The sequence below is a fragment of the Grammomys surdaster genome, unplaced genomic scaffold (assembly GCF_004785775.1).
Source record: "Grammomys surdaster isolate TR1022 unplaced genomic scaffold, NIH_TR_1.0 126124, whole genome shotgun sequence".
Lineage (NCBI taxonomy): Eukaryota > Metazoa > Chordata > Mammalia > Rodentia > Muridae > Grammomys > Grammomys surdaster.
This window is the reverse complement of record NW_021620932.1, coordinates 637413-658202: the sequence shown is the minus strand read 5'-3', so window position 1 is coordinate 658202 and position 20790 is coordinate 637413. Positions and strand designations below refer to the sequence as shown.

Here is a 20790-nt window from a genome sequence, read left to right as displayed (position 1 = left end):
ACTCACTACACTGTCAACAATCCTGCATTTCTCAGCCAGTTCACTCAGAAACCCTAAAACAGACACCAGTTATGTGGGATTCCTAATGAAGCAAGTGGAGCAGGCAAGGTGGAGACAGCCATCAACTGAAGTCAGAAGCAAACCTGTTGATTATGAACGGGCAGCACTGGGCAAATTTCCACAGACCTCAAAGAAAAAGAAAAGAGTACACGAAACAGGGCTAATGTCCCAAACATTCCCAGCATAGCTGGTGCCCATTAATGTACTAAGTTCCTATTCCAGCCCTCAGACTCTGATATACAAAGAAATGTAGAGCCTCCAAACCCATACTTACATTGTCAGAGCTATGGCAATAGCCTTAAAGATGCAAAGATTCAAAGAGAATCTCAAACATTTCTCTACATGTAGGTCACATACAAACTAACATGTAATAGGAGCATCCAGTGTGAATTCCAGTCTCACATCCCAACATGTAACCAGGACAACACTCACTGTATCACAGTTCTGCAGCTTGCATCCTCACTCAGGGGATCAGGTCTGCAGACTTGCTGTACACAGTACATAGAGTTAGTGAAAACCTTCTCTTTCCAGTAATCAGGATACAGGTTTTTGTGGTATGCTCACAAATTTATTTCTGATACACAAGTTCCTAATAATGAAGGTAGTGAGTCAGCTATCAGATCCTGAGCCCGAACTTCATGAAAGCATTGGATTCGAACATTCTTATCGAAATCAATCAATCCATGGTCACATGTTAATGAGTTCTACTGATTGGTTTCATCTTCTCTGATATTGACAATACCTAAATAGCTATAAATACCAACACACTGCTGGTACATAAACAATATTTTTAGGAGGACGGGCAAAATCATCTGGCTGAGTCAAACCCAGGTCTGATCAGTGCAAATACACCCAGGAAAGTTAGACTGGCCAAAGTACATGACAAGAAAAATCCTCCTCTTCAGATTAATTTTTATTAGTCCTTCCAGCTTCAAAAAGAGTTCAAACGTTTGAGACTCCAGAAAATCATGCTTCCTACCTCGCTGACACTTTTCAGCCTTTAATAACCCACTGTCTGCTCTAACTACGTTAACTTCTAAACATAAATAAATCTCTCTTTATAACATAGCTCAAAATATTTCTTCTATTTACTAAGCTGACACTTTCTTTGATCTCTTGCAAACCCATTGAGGTAACAATTTATATATAATAGAGTTGAAAGTAAACAGACTCCTCTGGGAATTTAAAACCCATTAGAAGCCATGAACCCATGCAAAAATACAGAAAACAGAGGGAGCTCTCGCTCTCTCTCTCTCTTGCCTGCCTGCCTTTGCCTACTTGTTTGACAGCAATGTTTTAAAGCCAGGTGAGGAAATAAATCCTCCAATTTGGCTCTGCTCCTTGGAAAGAAGCTTAAAGCAGTTTAATAAGAAAGTAAGATTAACCCATACTTCTAAAAAAAAAAAAAAAGCCCTCCAGAGGTGGCCAAGGATGTGTTCTTATGCAAATGGCATTGCTTCTTAATTACTTCTATTTTCCAAGAAAGGGGCTTCTTCTCTAATCTACTCAGATGAAGAGTCCAAGCGTTCCCTCCAATGCCTGTCTCCCGTCACAGCTTTAAGGTCATTTGGAATATACTTCATTGTGCTAAAAATTACTAACGCACGTTGCTAAGTTGTTGGATGCCGGGGATTTTTCAAAGTTATTCCTTGAAAAATCAATAAACACTCCAATTAGATAAAGTTTTTGTCACTTTGTGCTCAGTGCGTAATCTCCATTTACTGACATATGCCAGGCCTGAGAGGACTCATAGGAATTCAGACTAATTTCCTTTATTATACCAAAACAGAGGGAATGGGACTGGGACCACGGTGATCGATGGATAGACAGACAGACAGACAGAAAGAAAGAAAATAATTAACTGGACTTCAACAATTCATAAGTACTTGATTCAACAGACGACATGGTTGAGTGCCTTCGGTTACAGCTAAATTATGAACACAGGTATATAGAAAAGGCATCTATTTTTGAAAGACACTATACTTATCATTGTACAATCATTGGTAGAAGCCCCATAATTGGGCTGAAAATTCTTTTTGGTGAAATGCAATCGTATTTCTTTAAGTAGTTTAATGTTGCTAAGATTCTTATAAAAAGCTGAGATTTTAATGCTGACAGACTGGTGCACAGAAACTTTATTATTTTTTTGACAACTATAATTTGGTCAGTTTAGTACCCAGAATTATCAATTCCCTAACAGTTCACTGGGAATGAGTATACTTAGATTGCAAACTAATTTTATGAGGGAAAATAAGATGGCTTTACATTATGACCTTGAAGGGGTAAGAGAAAGTTGTGGGGACGAGAGAAAAACTTGTAGAATCTAGCATTATCCTGATGACTAAAACATACATATAACAAATACAGAAGCATTGAGGACTTGCTGGAGAGGTGGGCATCTATCATTTTCAGTCTCTAAAGAGCCGAAGTTCTGCTGCCAGTTTTCAACTGCAGGAATCTCTAAGAAGCTTTACTAAAGTTCCCTTAAGTCTTGAGTCATATTTAAAAAAAAAAAAAAAGGTTAAACGTTGCCTTTCACTGAACACTGAAAATGTTAAAATTGTAAATTCCACATAACGTTCCACCATAATTAAAAAACAAAAAATACAGTGATAGTTAGAGGGACCTCTCTCGGCGAGAGTTTCCCTCTTTACAATTTACGTAACTGTGTGCACATTTGCTAGCTGGATACAGCTATGTAAAATATAAACACTTTTCACTTTTCACTTTTGGAATACCAAAACCAAGGCTTATTCATCCCGAAGTTCCACAGATTAGAAATCTTTCCACTCTGAGAAAAACAAGACCTGCTAAATTATGTTTTTTTTTTAAATGGGTAATTTTGTATGAAGATGTAACAATTCAAAAACAAACAAACAAAAACCAACCAACCAAACAGGAACTGAATGTAATTATCTAGTAAGGCCACTCACGGTGGGTGGTGTGTATGCAGGTGACCCTGAGCACTGGTTTCCCCTCTGTCGCCTGTGCTCCAGAATGGGGTTTTAGCAATTCCTGGTGTTTTCAAGCCTCCTCCCTCAGAACCACAGCCGGCACAAAGGAAGCAAAACAGCCCAGGCTTTCACCGGTGCACCAGCCACTGCCACAGGGCAGCCTTGTGCCCCATACACTTTTGCTGGAGCTTTCCTGTGTGAAGATTCAGGGGCTAGCTCAGGGTTTTTAACAGTAAGGAATGTTCCCATGTGCATCTTCACACTGTGGGGAGGGAAGTTTCGGGCTGAGACCACAGCACCAGCAGGGTAGGACGAACCAAGGAGAAACAGGTTATTATTCTTAAAAAATAAGAGAAGAACTGGAATAGAAAAGGAACACAGAGAAACGATGCAGGGTTAACGTAGCAAAAGCACAGTCAATCACACAATGAATAGCATACCTAATGAGAACAACTTGTCCCACAGCTTACAAAAGAGTGCATGCAGACAACTGAGAACTCAATTCCCTACCACATCTCTGCCTTCCTCCTTAATCTCCTCTTGCCTGTCTTCTCTTGAGCTCTCCTAGAGCCCCCGTTCAACTATACACAAATCTCTTTTCCCATCTTCTAATGTTGTATATCAAAGATATGCCCCCAGCTACATGTCTGTTTACTAAACAGCCCCACAGTTTGTCTCAGAGGAAAAAGTCAGGTACAGGTTATATACATAACTGTCTTTAAAATGCCCTACAAATGAGGTAAACAAGAGGCAAGACTGTGAAGGAAAGTCTGTGTAGTTGGTTTTATAAAATCTAAGTTAGCGCTGGGAGTGTGGTTCAGTGGGTAGAATGCTCAGGACCCCAGCACCCACTATAAAGCAAGGCATGCTGGTAAGCTCTTGCAATTCTAGCACTGGTGAGTTGGAAACCAATGGATTGAAGAAGTTTCCTTCCTCCCAGCAGAGACCAACTAGCACGGTAAACACTCAATGAGAGACCCAGTCTCAAAATATTCAGAGGAGAGAAATAAAGAAAGATACTACACACACTGACATCTGCCCTCTCGGTCTACCAGAATGTACATGTGCACACACTCAGAAGCATGTGCACATGTGTACACTCATAAACATGTGCACATGTGCACACTCATAAACGTGCACATGTGCACATACTCATAAACATGTGTACACACATGCTCATAAACGTGCACATGCACACACACTCATAAACATGTGTACACACACAAGCACTCATAAACGTGCACATACACATAGCAGAGAAACAAACAAAAAGACCTTAAGGAAGAAATTTTATTAAAGCTATTTTTAAGTGCTAATGAAAAAATAAAACAATGGCTTCTGATACTACCTTGAAGAATTAGGTTTCAAGCTGTGTGAGATTGAAATATGTATCATGTCAAGTAATAGATGATTGTACCAAAACTATGGAAATATACTTTTAAAGGTTTTGCCCTTTTAATTTTTACTTCAAAGACTTTGGGATTGCTAAATGCACTTTCAATAGTGAGAATATAGAAAGGGAACTGAGACATAGGTCATTGGTAGAGCTTGGTTAGCATATACAGAACCCTGAATTCAATCCTCAATACCAGAAAGTAGACGAAAGTTGGATGCATTAATAAGCTTTTCTCTAAGGCAATTCTAATGTGTAGCTATTTCAACTCTATTAATAGCTCATGCCTATTCTAAGACAGAACATCTACTTGCTTCAATCTTATACTGATATACTACTATCTGAAAGCTATTTCTCTCTTGTGTTTTCTATTTAAGATTTATTTTAGTATTTATTTATGTGTGGGTGCAAGTGTGACCCCAGGTGTGAGTGTGTGTGTGTGTGTGTGTGTGTGTACACCATATGTATGCAGAGGTACCCATGTTAGATAGAAGAGAGCATCAGATTCCCTGAAACAGAAGCTACAGGCTCTTGTGAGCTGCCTGACATGGGTGCTGGGAACGGAATTTGGGTCCTCTGCAAGAACAGTAATCCCTCAACTGCTGAGCCATCTCTCCAGCCTTCTTTCTTCCCTTTTAAAGAAAAATGTATACAAAAAAGATGAAAGACTGCAACATTAACTCAGTTCACTATTTATAATCAATACTACTCCTCCCACTGTGACAAAGTGACAAAAAAAAAATCATTTCTCATTTAGCATTATCAGGGATCAAACTGTTTTGAAAAAAATAAAGACAAATAAATAAACAAACAAGCAAACAAGCAAACAAACATTGATAATCCTTGACTCCATAATTAATTCATGAATTAATTCTAGAACAAACAGAAACACCTAAGAGTAAGGAGTTTACTGATGGACCAACCATCTGTGACACAAAAACTGTAAATAATCCATTTCAAAAATATGTGAGACTTAATTATAGTTTTTAAAAAGGCAATGTACTGTTATAATGTATCTATGATGAACTCATTTAAGAAAAATAAGAAAATCTGATTAACTTGTGGTCATAAGTAAAAGTTCTGTGCCATCTAAAGAAGGAGTAAGGCACATGAAAGCATCCACTACCTGACTATGGCATGATAGCTTGAGTAAGGTTGTTTTAACCATCTTAATTGCATTGATGTCATAATTTCATAATGTTTTAGAAGATGTGTAGATACAATATATATGCATGTATATGTGTATATATATACATATACATGTATATACACACATAAACACACATATATACATATATACAAGCATACACACTATATATATACATATACATATACATATACATATACATGTACATATACATATTCTCTAATACTTTAAAAAATATAGATTCCACATAGCCATGGTGCTTGAAAAATTATATTAATGAATAATGTCAATGCTAGAACCTCTCCTAAGTTCATAGAGTTTTTCTGAGCAGCTTCCTAAGTGCTTCAGGGTCCCAAGTTACATCACTTTCTAAGCTTACATTAGTAAGAAAGAAAAAAAAAGAAACTAGAATGTTCATTGTTTTAAAAAGGGAACATCATGTTGCGTAACTAATTACAAAGCTCCAGAGAAATAACCAGCAGTAATGCACCACATATTAAAGGGACTTGCCATTCTCACTAATATGCCTAACAATAAACACTCATAGAGTACAAACTTCCAACACACTGTCTCATGCTTTCCACAGATCTGATTTCTACAGCCCTCAGTGCGACATGGATAAGTGGGTACTTTAAAACCTCAGCTAATAAATGAGGACACTGAAGACCAGGCATGATCATACAGCCAAGGTCACATGGGAGATAACTGACTGACATTCAATGACTCAGGTAACACTATCACTTTAAGAAACCCTGATCCTATACAGAAAAGCTACTCCAAATACCAACTTGTCCTTAAAAGAAATATTTCTATCATCTCAGCATGTTTATTACATTTCTTTCTGGAATCACAGGATTTTCTTTCTCCGTTATCTTTATTTGTCTTCAAACAGAAAGAATTTGTGACCATATATATGGGAATGGATACATCATTTCTCTTTTTATCTTTAGAGTCAAAGTCACTCATGATTCCTAAAATGAGCTTGTAGATTAGCTAGCGATGGGCTGGGCCCTCTCAGGAATCCATCATGACTCTTGATCTTCATCCGTCTGCATCTTCATGCAGGTGTTTCTCTAGCCTAGAATCAGCCTGTAGGAGGAACTTTGCTTTCTGAGACCCATTGTTCCTCTCCTCAGTACTTCTGAGAATAGCTTCCTTCCATTAAAAGAATGAAAACAAAAACATAAACAGAAAACACAAGCAAAAATGCTAACTCTTAGGTACTCTAGGTTACTTTGTTATTTCTGGATTCCTGCTCTAAGATCACCATTTCTTCAGTCTTACTTCTGGACTGCAGTTATGTATAAAGTCAGGGTCAAGCTCAACGGAGCTGAGGGAAACAAGATGGATGGAAGTGTAGGTGCTGCCCCAGAGAGAAGGCAAGACGGACTTCTCTAAGTTATTTAAGGTGTTGTACTTTTTTTATTTGTGTCTTTTAATTGATTCCAAAAATAATTCCACAGTGAGATGACTTGGAACTTGTTGTAAAATGTATGCGATGAGCATTTGTTGTACATTATCTAAGTGTACTGATGGCTTTATATGTGAGTCAAAATGCCCACAAGAGACCTGGACACATAGGCTAACAACAGTCACATCGGGGAATGGGGGTCAGGAAACATGTTATTTTAACCAGTACAGAGACAAGTCACTGCCAAAAAAGAACAGATGACAAGGAAAGAAAGAAAGGATAAATGATAAGAAAACAAATACCAGAAAACTTGGGAGAGCCCAGGGCAGCAGTAGATGGATTCCCTCCTGCTTTTGTCCCTCCATCATTCAGACAGTATAATTGGCAGGAATAATCTTCGACACACTTAAATACCAGTTTCTTTTTTGAGAAAAGAAGTATCTAATACCCTTCCTTAAAGTTGGGTTTAACTAAGTTCTTAAATGCAGCGGTAGGAACAGGAAGCCTGTGGAGCTCTAACTGATACAGTTAGAACAAAACCTTGCTGTGCCTGGTTGCTTCCCTTCCAACTAACTGGGTTTTTAGAGACAGACAATCCTAATCCACTTTCAATATTCAGGTCACTCAGCAGCTCTTCTTCCAGAACAGCAGTTCTCAACCTGTAGGTCATGATCCTTTGTGGGTCAAACAGCCCTTCCACAGAGCATCACCTAAGACCATCAGAAAACACAGATATTTACATTATGATTCATAACTAGCAAAATTAAAGTTATGAGGTAGCAACAAACATAATTATATGGTTGGGGGTCATTACAACATGAGGAACTGTATTAAAGGGTCACAGCATTAGGAAGACTGAGAAACACTGTTTTAGAAGTTTATAGAAGCTCATAAGAATAGCTTTGTATGTGGAAGCTACCAAGACAGTTCTGCCATGTCTGTGTCTTGAGGGTAGCATTCAAACTAGTATTACCTAAAGCTTCACTAGACCACTAAAATCTCAATATCTCACGTAGGTACAGTCATTTTAAACATCTCTTCCAGGAAGAAATGTTCATTTAAGAGGTAATGATTTTCAGTAATGTTGTAAGCATGGAAGCCAAGTTGAAAACAGAATTCATATCGCAATACGATGAACAGCATCAAGCATCGTTAAAGGCTTCTTTCTTTATAATCTATTTATTTTATTTTCTCATTATACTTAATTTGTCTGTTGGAGGTAGGGAAGGCATGCCTCAGTGCCTATGTGAGGAGAAAGGATAATGCTCAGGCGTCTGTCCCCATTCTAACTTGTGGACCTCTAGACTTGAACTCAGGTTGTTATTCTGGGCAGCCAAAGCCTTACTCAACAAGTCATTTCCTTGGTTCTGAAGTTGGATTTATACTTAAAATATCTAAGGGACACTGTATTCTAAAAAGCAACCCTATATCAATTATGTCCAAGGTACTATGTATTAGCCTGGAATTACAAAAATTAATAATGGTAGACCAGGTGAGCCATAGATGGGATCCAGGCTTTGCTGCTCTATGCAGCAAGCTTGTCCAACAGTGCCCGCCTTTGTGTGTTCTCAACCTTCTTACCCATTTTCTGAATACTGTTGTCCCTAAATAATTCTCCTCTATCAATATTATTGTTTTTATGTGGTTTGTAACTTATTACTGTGATTTATAGCTCCGTGTTTCGGATTACTGCATAGATTAGATTTTCACTTAATATATACATTTTCTCTTCGGCCTTATTCTAAGCCATTGGTTGTACTTATCAACATGCTGTACACTGAATATCACAAATATTCTACAAATCACTTTTAGGCAAGTAATCTCATGTACAAAGAACTGGGTGGATTTTAATTCTACTCATAAAAATGTATCAAACTAAGTCCCTTTTCTTTTTTTTAGTATAGTACAGAGCCAGGAACAACAGCCTCGTTCTAAGCTGCAGCCAAGTGCTTACCACTTTTCTAATGAAAATAATCAATGTGATTTAAATCACTACCACAGAACAGCTCTGATCTTCTGCCACACCAGAATCACTGTTTGCTGCAGCCATCCTTACCATGCTGCCTGTGGCCTCACAGGTAGAACATGCTCCTAGAAGCCAGGCAAATAGTATAAAAGAATAACATAAGAGTTCACTTCATGCTATGTTTTCTTTAGCACTGCACACAAATTAAAAGATTTATTGGAACGAATATTAAGATCTAATCTAGTATCTCACATGAGTGGTTTTTTAACAAGTACCAATCTTCAAAACAATGTGTGCTTTTCAATATCCACCCAGTTAAAAAGCTGTCTTCCAATGGATGAAATATGCTTCTTTTAACATTAGGTTAAACAATTAGCTCAGTCTTCACTTTCCTCTTTCTATCCACTAGTTTAGGCAAGGGTCAGGGAGGGAGGGAGGGAAGGAGGGACGGAAAGAGAGAGAGAGAGAGAGAGAGAGAGAGACAGAGAGAGAGAGAGAGAGAGAGAGAGAGCGCTCGCAAGAGCGAGCTCCTTCCTGGATTATTACAAGAAATGAGAAGCCAGATAAGTAGATATGGTACCAAGCAAAACACAAGCACACAGATGTACTTGCACCTGTACACATGTACACACAATGCGTTTCATTCCTTAAATCATCTATGGGTACTAAGGAGAAACTTCCAGTAAACTAATACGATCACACCATATAGAAGATCATATGTAGAAGAATTGATCCAGAAATTTTTCAATATAAATGGTTCCTCACAGATGTTCTCTCTGTAATCTGAACTCAGCTTTAACCCCCTTCTGCACCAGCCCAGCCTCTCAACACTTGTAGTGTTGATTTAGCTCCCTGCTCCCTCTCTGTTCCTATTTGTCACAGCCCAGAGCATAGGAGGACAGTGCTCTGCATCCTAATCTACTGGCCATGTCAGGTCACAGCTCTCAGCTTCTTGCTTCTCTCTCCAAATGCTTGCCCGCTTACACATGTGTTCAGTGTGTGTGCAATCCCACCCTCATCACTGAGAATTACAAGTCACCTAAGCTTTTTAACAATTCACCGTGAAGGCATCACACGCTGCCAGGTTCTGCTCTGACTGCACGCTACTTATAGCTGTCTCCTACACCTCCTTGTTCTGGCAACACATGAGATTAAGTACATTCTTCATGGCTGCATAATAAAAATAAAATATAATTACATTAATTTCTTTCACTTTTCCAAAAGCACTTAAAATTTTAGACTATGTGTGCAATGTTGAGGCTTTTATTGTGTGAAAACACCATTTATATGATTTCATACAGTCCTCAGAAGATGCCTTCCTCTAGTTACAAGGGTCTTCATGAAAAGTATCAATGTTCACTGTCACAACATAGGTAGTTTCTCCAGTGTATGGTTTATAGTTTTCCATCAAAGTTAACACTTTCTTAAAGGTATGTTTTATTTTTAACATATCAAATACATCCATTTCTTCCAAATCTATGATTTCTGGATCTGGAGTCAACTCCTGAAACTTCTTGTCCATTGACGATTCATAAAATGGCTTAGTCTTACCACAGAAACCTATGCACACTATGCTGATTCAGTGGTTTGGCTTTGTGATGCTGGAAACTAAATCCTAGATACAGTGCCTGCTAAGAAGCAGTCTACAACTGAGCTGCATCCCAACCTAGATCTGGGTTTTCTAGAAAATCATATCACCCACATGTGTTCAACAGCTTAAGACTGAAGCTATCTCCACCTTGACAAACTGTGACAACTAGGTAGACCAGGGTAATCAAAACAATGTAGAAGAAGCTTTGTCCTCCCCAGTATAGGACACTCCCCCAAAGAAATCATTATGGAATCCACTGTGACAGTTACTGCTTCAACACTTAATTCTTCTCATAACTCATATACTTTTGTTTGAGTTTCTGGGTTTGTTTATCCTATAGCTTACTTCACATTTGTCTTTGAAAAGTCTTCCCAAAAGGCATCCTCCCAGGTCCCTGTCTTGGTGTTCTTTGTATTCTCTCCTTTCTTCAGTTGTAAATCTCAGTTGAAAGTTAGGCAGACAAATACTATCTGGTTTGGGATAGAATTCAAGCCAGACAAAATGTTAAGGAGACAATATAGCACATTTAAAACTTGCATATTTAAGCCCATTCCCTTCACAGTGGGGTAGCTGCCTGGGAGCTGAGGGCTGCTACCACCTTTCAGCATCATAAGAACACATAGTATTCTGAGGGCCAAGAAAAGCCCAATCTTCAGGTTTGCTTTCTACTGTGTCCTCTCCACACAATTTTAAGTCCCACTTAAGGTGAGAATACCTGCATATTGTGCTACTGTGACTAACCTGACACTTTGTGAGGAGGAGGATGTTTTCAAATCTCCATTGTAGAAGGCATCATCTAAGAGTTGCTGAATAAATAGGTTAGAAGGGAAACAAAAGGGGGGGGGTGTGCTCAAGGTCAGTACTATTGATCTTTGATCTCATTTGTTTTCGAAGAACAGTCTACATACCGCCAAATGAAAAGCAATCTATCCTAAGTTATAGAAAAGCTAAAAGTTCATTCCCAGTGTGATGAATGGATACTGTATTTTTCACCCTAAATAATTTGCTACACTCTTTTTAAGGCAATTTAAAGGGCAACTGGAAAGATAGTTCAGTGGTTAGTTTCATGAGCTGCTCTTTCCCAAGTCCTGGGGTGAGTCCTAGCACCCAGATGGTAACTCACAACAGCATGTAACTCCAGTTCCCGGGTACCCAATTCTCTCTTCTAGCATCCTTGGGTAGCAGGCATGTACATGGTACATAAACATGTAGGCAAAAGAGTCATGAACATGGGCATTTTTTTAACTTGTGTTTATGTGCATATATGGGGTGCCTGCATGTACCATGGTGCTCATGTGAAGGTTAGAGAATAACTTGTAGTACTCTCTTCTCACCAGTGGGTCCTGGGGACTGAACTCAGGTCACTGGACATAGCGGCAAGCACCTTTATCACCTACTGCGTCTAACCATTTCAGCAGCCTTGGCACATTACTTCCTCCTCCTCCTCCTCCTCCTCCCCCTCCTCCTCCTCCTCCTCCTTCTCCTTCATCCCTGCCTCTCTCCCTTCTCCCTTTCCCTCTACCTCCCTCCCTCCATACTCACTCTCCCTACTCCCTTTCTCTTTCCGTGTGTGTGTGTGTGTGTGTGTGTGTGTGTGCGCGCACGTGCGTGTGCGTGTGCGTATGTGTGTTGCATTGTTCCTCATTCACAATATACCTTTGAAAAACGAAGGGAAAGCCCTCTTGCTGGACTAAAGCTTACCAATTAGGCTAGGCTTACTGGTTAGCTAGCAGAATCTCAGGGTACCTCCTGTCTCTACCTCCGAAGTGGTGGGTTTTACAAATGCATGCCACTAAGCCCAGCAGAGGCCAGGGAAGCACTTTGTCAAATGAGACATCTTCCTAACCTCCATTTTACATTCGGGAAAATGCTTAAGAGCAATCCGTTTTCGAAATGTATACAAAATAAACTTTAACAGTCTAACTTTAAACTTCTAAGTCTGGTAATCAAAGAATAAAAATTCCAGCCTGTAAAGAGTTTTGCAATTTGGAAGCATTTTAACAATTATTACTTAAAAAAAAAAAAAAACGAACTATACCATATCTCCAATGTCAGACAGGAGTCCATGCTTCAGAGAAGAACTCAACTTGAACTAGCAAATCTAGGAAGAAGAAACCGAACCCCTTATGTCTATCATACAAGTGGTACCCAGGCTGCTCACAGGGCACTCCTCTGAATGTGCTTATCTGAAAAGCCTATCACCATCTCTAATCAAACTAAGTCCCTGCAGGACCCCCACCCCTATGCTTCGTATCAAGTGCTCACTTGAATTCATTTGCTGTACGTTAACCCTGGCCTTTTATTTGGCTGGTAAATCTTTTTCTCCCACTGGATAAATCCTCTAAAAGGAATGTTCATTCCAGGAAGATGAAGACTTTTAAACATGTCCCACAGCATCTAATGTAAGAGTTAAAACTTGATTGTTAGCAAAAATGGAACAGGAAGGTTATGTTCCCAAAATTAAAAACAAGCTATTTTTAAAGGCCATGCCTGAGACTTACCCAGATTCGTGGTCCCCACGCCCACCCGCCGACTCCCAGATCCACTCTTTGCACACAGCACGCAGGAGCAGGACCACAGGGACAGAGACAAGTTGGGCTGAAAGTTTTAAACCTGAGGAGCTGGCAGACTTTTCATATCCAGAGGATGGGTGAGTGTGTCTGAATGCTTTTCCCAGCAAAACAGGTTTTTCTTGTTCCTTTGCTTTAAAAACAGCTCTGTGGTGGGAGTGGAGAAGGCAGGGTAAGAAAACAGGATAGCTGACTCAGTGGGAGAGGACAGTCCTCTCACAACCCATGCCAAGACTTCCAAGACCTTCCTCACCTGATCCCCATTACTTGGAAATACCGGAAAGAACAAGTGGGACCAGGGAAGCAGAGACAGTCGCTTCTCTTCCCCACTAAGCAGTCAAGCCTTCCCTTGATCCATTCATAACCTGTTGTCTATTTTTATCTGTGTGACACAGAAGAGTTTCATTTTTAAAAGCTTAACAATTTCCTACAGGAAAAGCTAAAACACCTGCTTCTGTGTCAAGCTCTTGCTGTGTTTAACTGCATATCCGCAACCCAAGATGCTATCTTCACCCTAAGGATGGATTTCCTTATGAGAACATGGTCATACACTCAGACACCCCTAGGGCTACAGCATCCTTCCTTCTTAACACTGTGGTTACGAACATGAAATTGCCAACCATACCAACTCAAAACTCCCTGGACACACTAATCTAAGGTTCAACTCATGAGATCGTTTTTTTTCTAAAATGCACTTGTCAGTATTTGGGTCATTAATATTGTGGATGTTGATTACTTTTTTTCTTATAACACTCTATTAACGTTCTATAATGCCAGGCATGTCCTCTATAATAAATGCAATAGAGGGTACAGGCTGTGATTCATGGGAATGGGCTCTCCTTATGATGCTATCAGCAATCCTAAGGCTAGAAAACAAGCCTCTAAGAATCATGCTTCTTCTTTTATTTTAAAATTTTTTATTTTACCTATTCATCGTACCTGGCACTGTGCTACATAGTACACTGACAGACAAGTACTCATGTTACACTGAGTGCATTTCCTTTCATAGTCAGACCATTAGCTTGGATCAGAGATGCTCAACATAAAAGCAAATAGTCAAGAAATGGCATCCTTGTTGGTTTTCTCCTTCTCAACATATCTTTTGCTCGGCACAGTTTAAATGCTGAGTGCAAACTTAGGACTGTTAGGATCTTGGTTTAAGGATACGGGAAGAATATTTTAAAGGTAAATTCAAGAAATCCTTGAACAAAGGGAAGCTTTATACATGAGCCTCATATGTGGATTCTGGCATTTACACAAATGTACACATTAGATAAAATTGTGGTGAACCACATGCACTGGCACAAAAAAAAAAATGGATGAATGTGAAACTACCAAGATCTACATAAACTGTGTGGAAGCGCCAACGCCAGTGCCTTAGGTTTGACTCTGTACTCTGTTCTTGTAAGATGTAATCAGTGTGAGTCGTTAGTAAGGAAATGTTAAGAGATAGGGGTCTCCCTGGATTTGGGAGGAGCAAATCCAAGTGACTTCTGTGAACATGCACTTCAAAATTCCTTCCAAAAAACCAAAAAACAAAAATAAACAAACAAACTCTGTCTGAATGCAAACGCTGTTAGCTAAACACAGATGCACTTGGGCCTCCATGCATTCAGAATGCAGTAAGCACACACTCTTGCCTGGCACCTATCTATATACTTGGATGACAAACATACTGCCATCCTCACAGTCTAACCATCCAATACCCAAGACACATAGAAAGGAACGGAGGCACAAGCATACTCTATAAGGAAAAAGAATGACAACATCTTCAGCAGGTCCATGTGTCATGGTCAAACTCTGAAGATAACACATTGGCCAATCACCACCTCATTCACAGTTCACACACAAAAAAAGCGATCACACATGATTATTATAAAATAGCCATATTAACCTAAGGTTCACATCATTATAATATATGTTCTGGGGAGAAATTTTTTGTTCAAGTTGTTCTGACATAAATGGCAAAGAACAGCAATCAACTCTTCATAGAAAATGGAGATATATTTAGCTACAACTGCTCAATGTTTCTTTTAAATACATCCTTAGAAATATTAAATTATTCAAACTAAATTTACTATGTAGTTCAAAATACATATATATTAGGAGTGAAAAGAGCCTAGGAGGAAGGAGGCTTTGCTAGCAAATACTTTTACTAGTAAACCTACTGATCTGGAACAGGAATTGTTTTTCAAGACTACATCTATGGATTTACTTTGCACAAGCTGTGCTTTCCTGGGAAGATATATAATAAACAATTTAATTTCAAATTAGTATGAGCTCCTATGCAAAAGACTCTTTATCTTTATTTCTGATTAATTTACAATTCACTCTGTCATGTTACTTCAATTTTCTGTCAATTTTTTCGAGTCAGTTCTGCGGGATTTCTATTTCTAACATAATATGAAAAGTATTATAAAAATAACTAGTTTAAAATTTTCTGCTGGATGCTGGGGGCACAGGCCTTTAATCCCAGCACTTGGGAGGCAGAGATGGGAGGATCCTTCAGATCTAGGCCAGCCTGGTCTACAGAGGGAATTTCAGGACAGCCAGGGCTACACAGAGAAACCCTGTGTGAAAAATAAAATAAAAATAAAAATAAAAAGCAAATAAAGTTCTTATGCTTTAAACTAATAAAAGATTTATCAATCAAAGAATTAGAATTTGAAATGGAAGGGGGAGATAATTAAAGCACTAAAGTTTCAAAATAATAAATTAAGAGGAAGATAGTGTCTACATACGTCTTTATCCTCAGATCTAGTGTTCTTCGACGTACTGAAGGTGACAGAGAAAAAAGGAAGAAACTGCCTCCACAAAATGTTTGACGGACATGTGGGAGCGCATTATAATGTCCATCAATTTTCACGCATACACTATGATGCTCCAAACACTTCTTATGAAACAGTACCTGAAATCAGTAGATGTGTACACATCTGGCTTGTGGATGTGTACACATCTGGCTTTTCCAAACGAGCTTATGAATGTAGAAGGGTGAATAGCCTACAAAGAGACATTCTCACGGAAAGGATTCAACCACACATCTAACTTGAATAATAAATGGGTGACTAGGTGGGACACAGGATCTCAGTGTTCCCAAATAAACAAGTCATTGAAATATCGCTCAATAGATGTATTACCTGGGTCAAGAGTTACCTGTCACAAGGAAAAAAATATGAATGAAAAATATGATAACCTCAGACTACACTTATCACCGTAACTTAAGAGCAATTCACATTTTTTCAATTCAACCAAGTACCACCTTAGAACCAAACACTAGGGCAAAGATCAATCAAGGCAGAAAAAAATTCATACTCTCTCATAGAGGGCACCTCCAAGACAGACACTCTCTGTATATGCTACCCAGAACCACGTTATACAGCCAATCACTGTTCCTGAAAAAAACACTGAAGAAAGGTAGAATATCTAGGATCCTGGTCCAAAGGTTTCAGCCCTTGAACCCAATGAAAGCCTCCATCAAGCCAAGAAATATGCTTCTACTACTACAGGCTGGATGCCAATATTAGCGCACGCACACATATACATACACATACACACACTGCACTTTCCACTTTAAAACATCCAAAGACTCACAGGTGCTTTCAGGATGCAGCATCTAGTACAATGAATAAACAGAAAACAGGAAAGTTTGCTACAAATTCTTCAGAGTGTCCACAGTTCTTCAATACACAACTATATACAATATTACATTATATAAGCCAGGTTTCCAATAACTGAAGTCATTAAAAATGCCCACACCACGTTTCAGAACAAAACAGGAGAGAAGAAGAAAATAGCTCTCTTTATTCCTACCCACCCTCTCAGTGCCCTCCACTGAAAGCTTCCCACTGACCTTGACCTCTTCTTCATTCACATCAGTCCCATTCTAGTCCTGGGTTCTTACCAGGTCCCATAAATGTTAACTGAGAATGACTCTCTTCCTTCTGCATCACCTTAACTGTTGCCCAGAGCAGCCTTAAATAAGACCCCCACTAAAACTTCATGCATGCCTCTAAAAGTATATCCCCCAACATGCTAGCATATATCTTCCTAAGCAGTCACAACAGAGCACTGCAGCCTGTTTTCCTCCTCTTCACCTTGTCCCTCTGAATACCTTGGACAGAGACCCATATCCTTCATAGGAGCCCTAATGCAGCTTCCCTGAGACAGGCCATGTCATTTCTCTATGATCTCTGGGCACCCGTGGGATTGTGCATGCTCTGTAGTGTAAGTATACAGGAGTATAACTAATTACTGATGAAAAGATGTAGCACAGTAGCATCCATGGAAAAGAAAGTGCATTTTATGTGTCTTTATGTAGTAACTGCGCATCAGACAGACACTGGATACAAGATATGGGTGAATACATATGTATTCAAAGGCACTGACATTCAATATTCTTAAGATAACTGATTTATCATCAAAGAGAAACTGCATAAGAGACTGCACTTAATAGTTGACTTTTTATAGTAATCACTCTTCTTAAAATCCACAGAGTGGAACAGCAGAGGTTATAAAGACAGATTTTTTTGAGTCCAGATGCTATTGTTCAATTTTGACCTTCACCACCCGCTGTGTGAATTATACAAGTACATATTTCTCTATGCTTCAATTTCATCATTTGGAAAATGGCAGCATTAATTTTATCTTCAGACTATAAAACATCTTATATTAAAGATATGTAGTTTAAGTACCTGTCATTATTTTTGTAACATTTATGACTTTAATTACAACTTAAGAATGATGCTGTCTACTGGCCTAAGTCTTAATAGCTAAAGTTGTAAGGGCTACTTGCATGAAGACTCAATCCTGAACACCTATATCTGACCTGGTAGCCTGACTCCTCTCTCTGCCAGGCAATACTTCCTGTTGGTACCATAACTATAATGCCAAGTGGTCAAATTATCTCCAATATTACTAAAAGGAAGAAAAGCAAGGAAAATGCCTCTCCAACTATCTTGAACATTTTATGAGTTTGAGCTCTGAGAGTCTTAGTTCTGACACAATCTGGGTGGACAGAAAGATTTAAGGGTTTCTAAGTGTGAACGTCAATTGAGTAAGACCTGATAAGTAAATCTAAATGGTAATAAAGTAATTCAGAAGGTGGTTCTAAATACATAATGGTAAATATTTACAATGTGTCGTTCACTCAAACAGATAAGACCAATGCTTCATAGAAAGGGAGCTCATAAAACAGTTAGATGGATATGAAGAAGCATTAACCGAACCACAAATTAAAAGTGAGACAGCACAATAAATCTTGATGAGTAGGAAGCCTGTCTAGGGTGTGGACAGGTCTTGGACCGGAAAAGTAGCCAGCAAAGAAGAGATGGGGGGGTGGGGCGGATCACGATCATTCACATGATTATCCAAACAACCACCAGAAAAAATAAACAAAAGAGGAAAGAGGAAAGAGGAAGGAGGAAGAAGGATGAGAGAAGGAAGAGGAGGAAGAGGAGGAAGAGGAGTTGGGGTGGGGGCTGGATGGGGCAGGAACTAAGGTGAATGTGAAGGCACATTCCTTCAATCCTAACATGCAAACTGTTGACAGAGAAATTTCAGGTGTTTAAAGCAGCCTGGACTAAGGCTGGGGGTGTGGGGGTCAGGGAATAAGAGACTTGGGTTTAAAGGCTCTGTTCATGATAAGTGAGGTCCATCTAATTGACTGGAAACCCTCTTCACAAGGTTGAACTGAGAATCCAGTCATAAGCCTGTAAACTTGAAAGATTGGATGAGATGAGGTCTCGGTCTGCTCAGGCTTCTCTAACTACCCCACAAATGGCCAAAAGAAAAATAAAATTAAGACCTTCATCCTTTGACAGATTGAATTGTTTCAAACATCAAAAATTAATGTGTTCAATTGCTCCAAAGGAGTAGACCACAGTGGTGTTGACTAAAACCAAGAGTTAGGGAGGAGGAAAAGGGTAACTCCCCCTGGTCTGACATGGTTGTGATGACTCAGAAGCAAAGAAAGAGAAAAGGGAACCCAGGGAGGTTTGAATGAGAGATGCACCCCTAGTCTCAGGTATTTGATCATATGGTGGCAGTTGGTGGTTTTGTTTCTGGAGGTTTAGGAGGCGTGCTGCGGAAACAAGTCACTGGGGCAGAGCTTTGAGAATTTAAATACTTGAGCCACTTGTGGTTCAGTCTCTTAGTTGTGCTAGCAGCTCAATATGTGAGCCCTTGGTATCTGTTCCAGCATCCTGCTCCAGCCACTCTATCTACCCCAATGGCAAAAAATAGATGGAAATCTGCCCATATAAGACAGACACATATATAGACAGAGACAAAGACAGACAGAGAGGCAGAGGCAGAAAGGCACAGAGAGGCAGAGACAGAGAGACAGAGAAAGTGAAAGAATGGGGGTGGGGGTGGGGGAAGGGAGACAGAAACAGAAGGAATGGGCCATGAATTCCTATGCCCCATTAATTAGTTCTAAGGGATAAAATCGGTCCACTCCACAATTGAGAGCAAGTCCTTCCCTTAGAGAGAGCTCCTTGAAGAAAGTGTGTATTTCTCTATTCAAGGTAATATTTACGCTTTCTAGAAAGAATTAATTTGTAAAGCATTGGACAATGGGCCTAGTTTGAACACATTAGGCCAGAGCCTGGAAGTAATTGCTGTGTGGGTTGAAAGACGTGTGGGAGAGTGGTGAACGCATTAAACAGAAAGCATGCTATCTTTATTTAAAGGGCAATTCTGTGGCAGAGTCTTCACTTATTCTTACTGCCAACAACAATATACAGTTGTTGAACTCACTATGTTTAAAAGCTAAGTCTCTTGGACAAAACTGAGAGAGAAAGAGAGAACGGAGGACATGGGCAATCAATAAACAACTCCGGTCAGAGTTAACAAATCTTCCCTCATATTTTGCTCTTAAATAAGTAGCTCATCAGTGTCCAGAAAATAAACCACTTTGCAAAGTTCCCAGGAAGTGAAGGAAAGGGGTCCCTGGCTACAGAGAAGTGATGGCAGGTGGCGTGACACTACCTCCAAGTATGGCTGGCCTTTGTCTCACACACTGATGTCCCACACACATTGCTCCTCTTCTTGGAAAAGTCACTAGGAATGTCTCGTTCTGTTTCTGAAAAGCAGCAGGACACAGTAATGGTCCTTGTGACACCCAGCCTTAATAGGCACACCCAGCAGTCAGATCTTGGGTTCTAATGCCATTCCAAATAAGAAGAGCCATGGCTGCTTGGAGAAGCTGCTGGTACCAGGGCTGAGGCAAAGATGCATGAGAGATGAGTATGTAGTATATTCAAGTGCCCAAAAGGACAATACTACTACCCTTTTATACATGCTACTTTTTCAAAAAGCACACAACAGTGGCAGTAAACCAATACATAAGAGTACTATGTACAGTCTATGAATAAGCTAAATAAACGAGTTCATAGTGACACACAAAAGAGGGTTGGAATGCAACAAAATGGAAAAATCCAATGAGTCCAAGTTTACCAGGCAAACAAGCCAAGGCATTCTGTCCTTGGAAGTGGCTTTCTCCCCCAAGCCCACAGCCCCAGATGTAACCATGAGAAATACATCAAGCCCACTCCAGCCAAGATGCACTATACAGGGAGCCTGACCAGAGTCCTCAGACTTGAGCAGAATCAAACACAGGACAGTCAGACACAGTGTTACAGCCAAAAGACGTCAAAGAGATGTGACCACAGGTGCTGTGTGATCCACCAAATGAGGGTA

The 20790-nt window shown here is 39.6% G+C and overlaps 1 protein-coding gene across 6 annotated transcripts in view; it reads right to left on the bottom strand.

Annotated features, from left to right (window-relative positions):
- Klf12 (Kruppel like factor 12) overlaps positions 1-20790 on the bottom strand; it is a 384722-nt gene that overhangs the window by 284243 nt on the left and 79689 nt on the right. The window contains exon 1 of one of the 6 annotated variants that reach the window (XM_028756555.1): positions 12561-12588. The exons of the other annotated variants lie outside the window; for them this stretch is intronic. Coding sequence (XP_028612388.1) covers positions 12561-12563 — 3 coding nt within the window. The 5' untranslated portion in view covers positions 12564-12588. Of the gene's footprint in view, positions 1-12560; positions 12589-20790 lie in introns of those variants that run through there. 6 annotated transcript variants of the gene reach the window in all.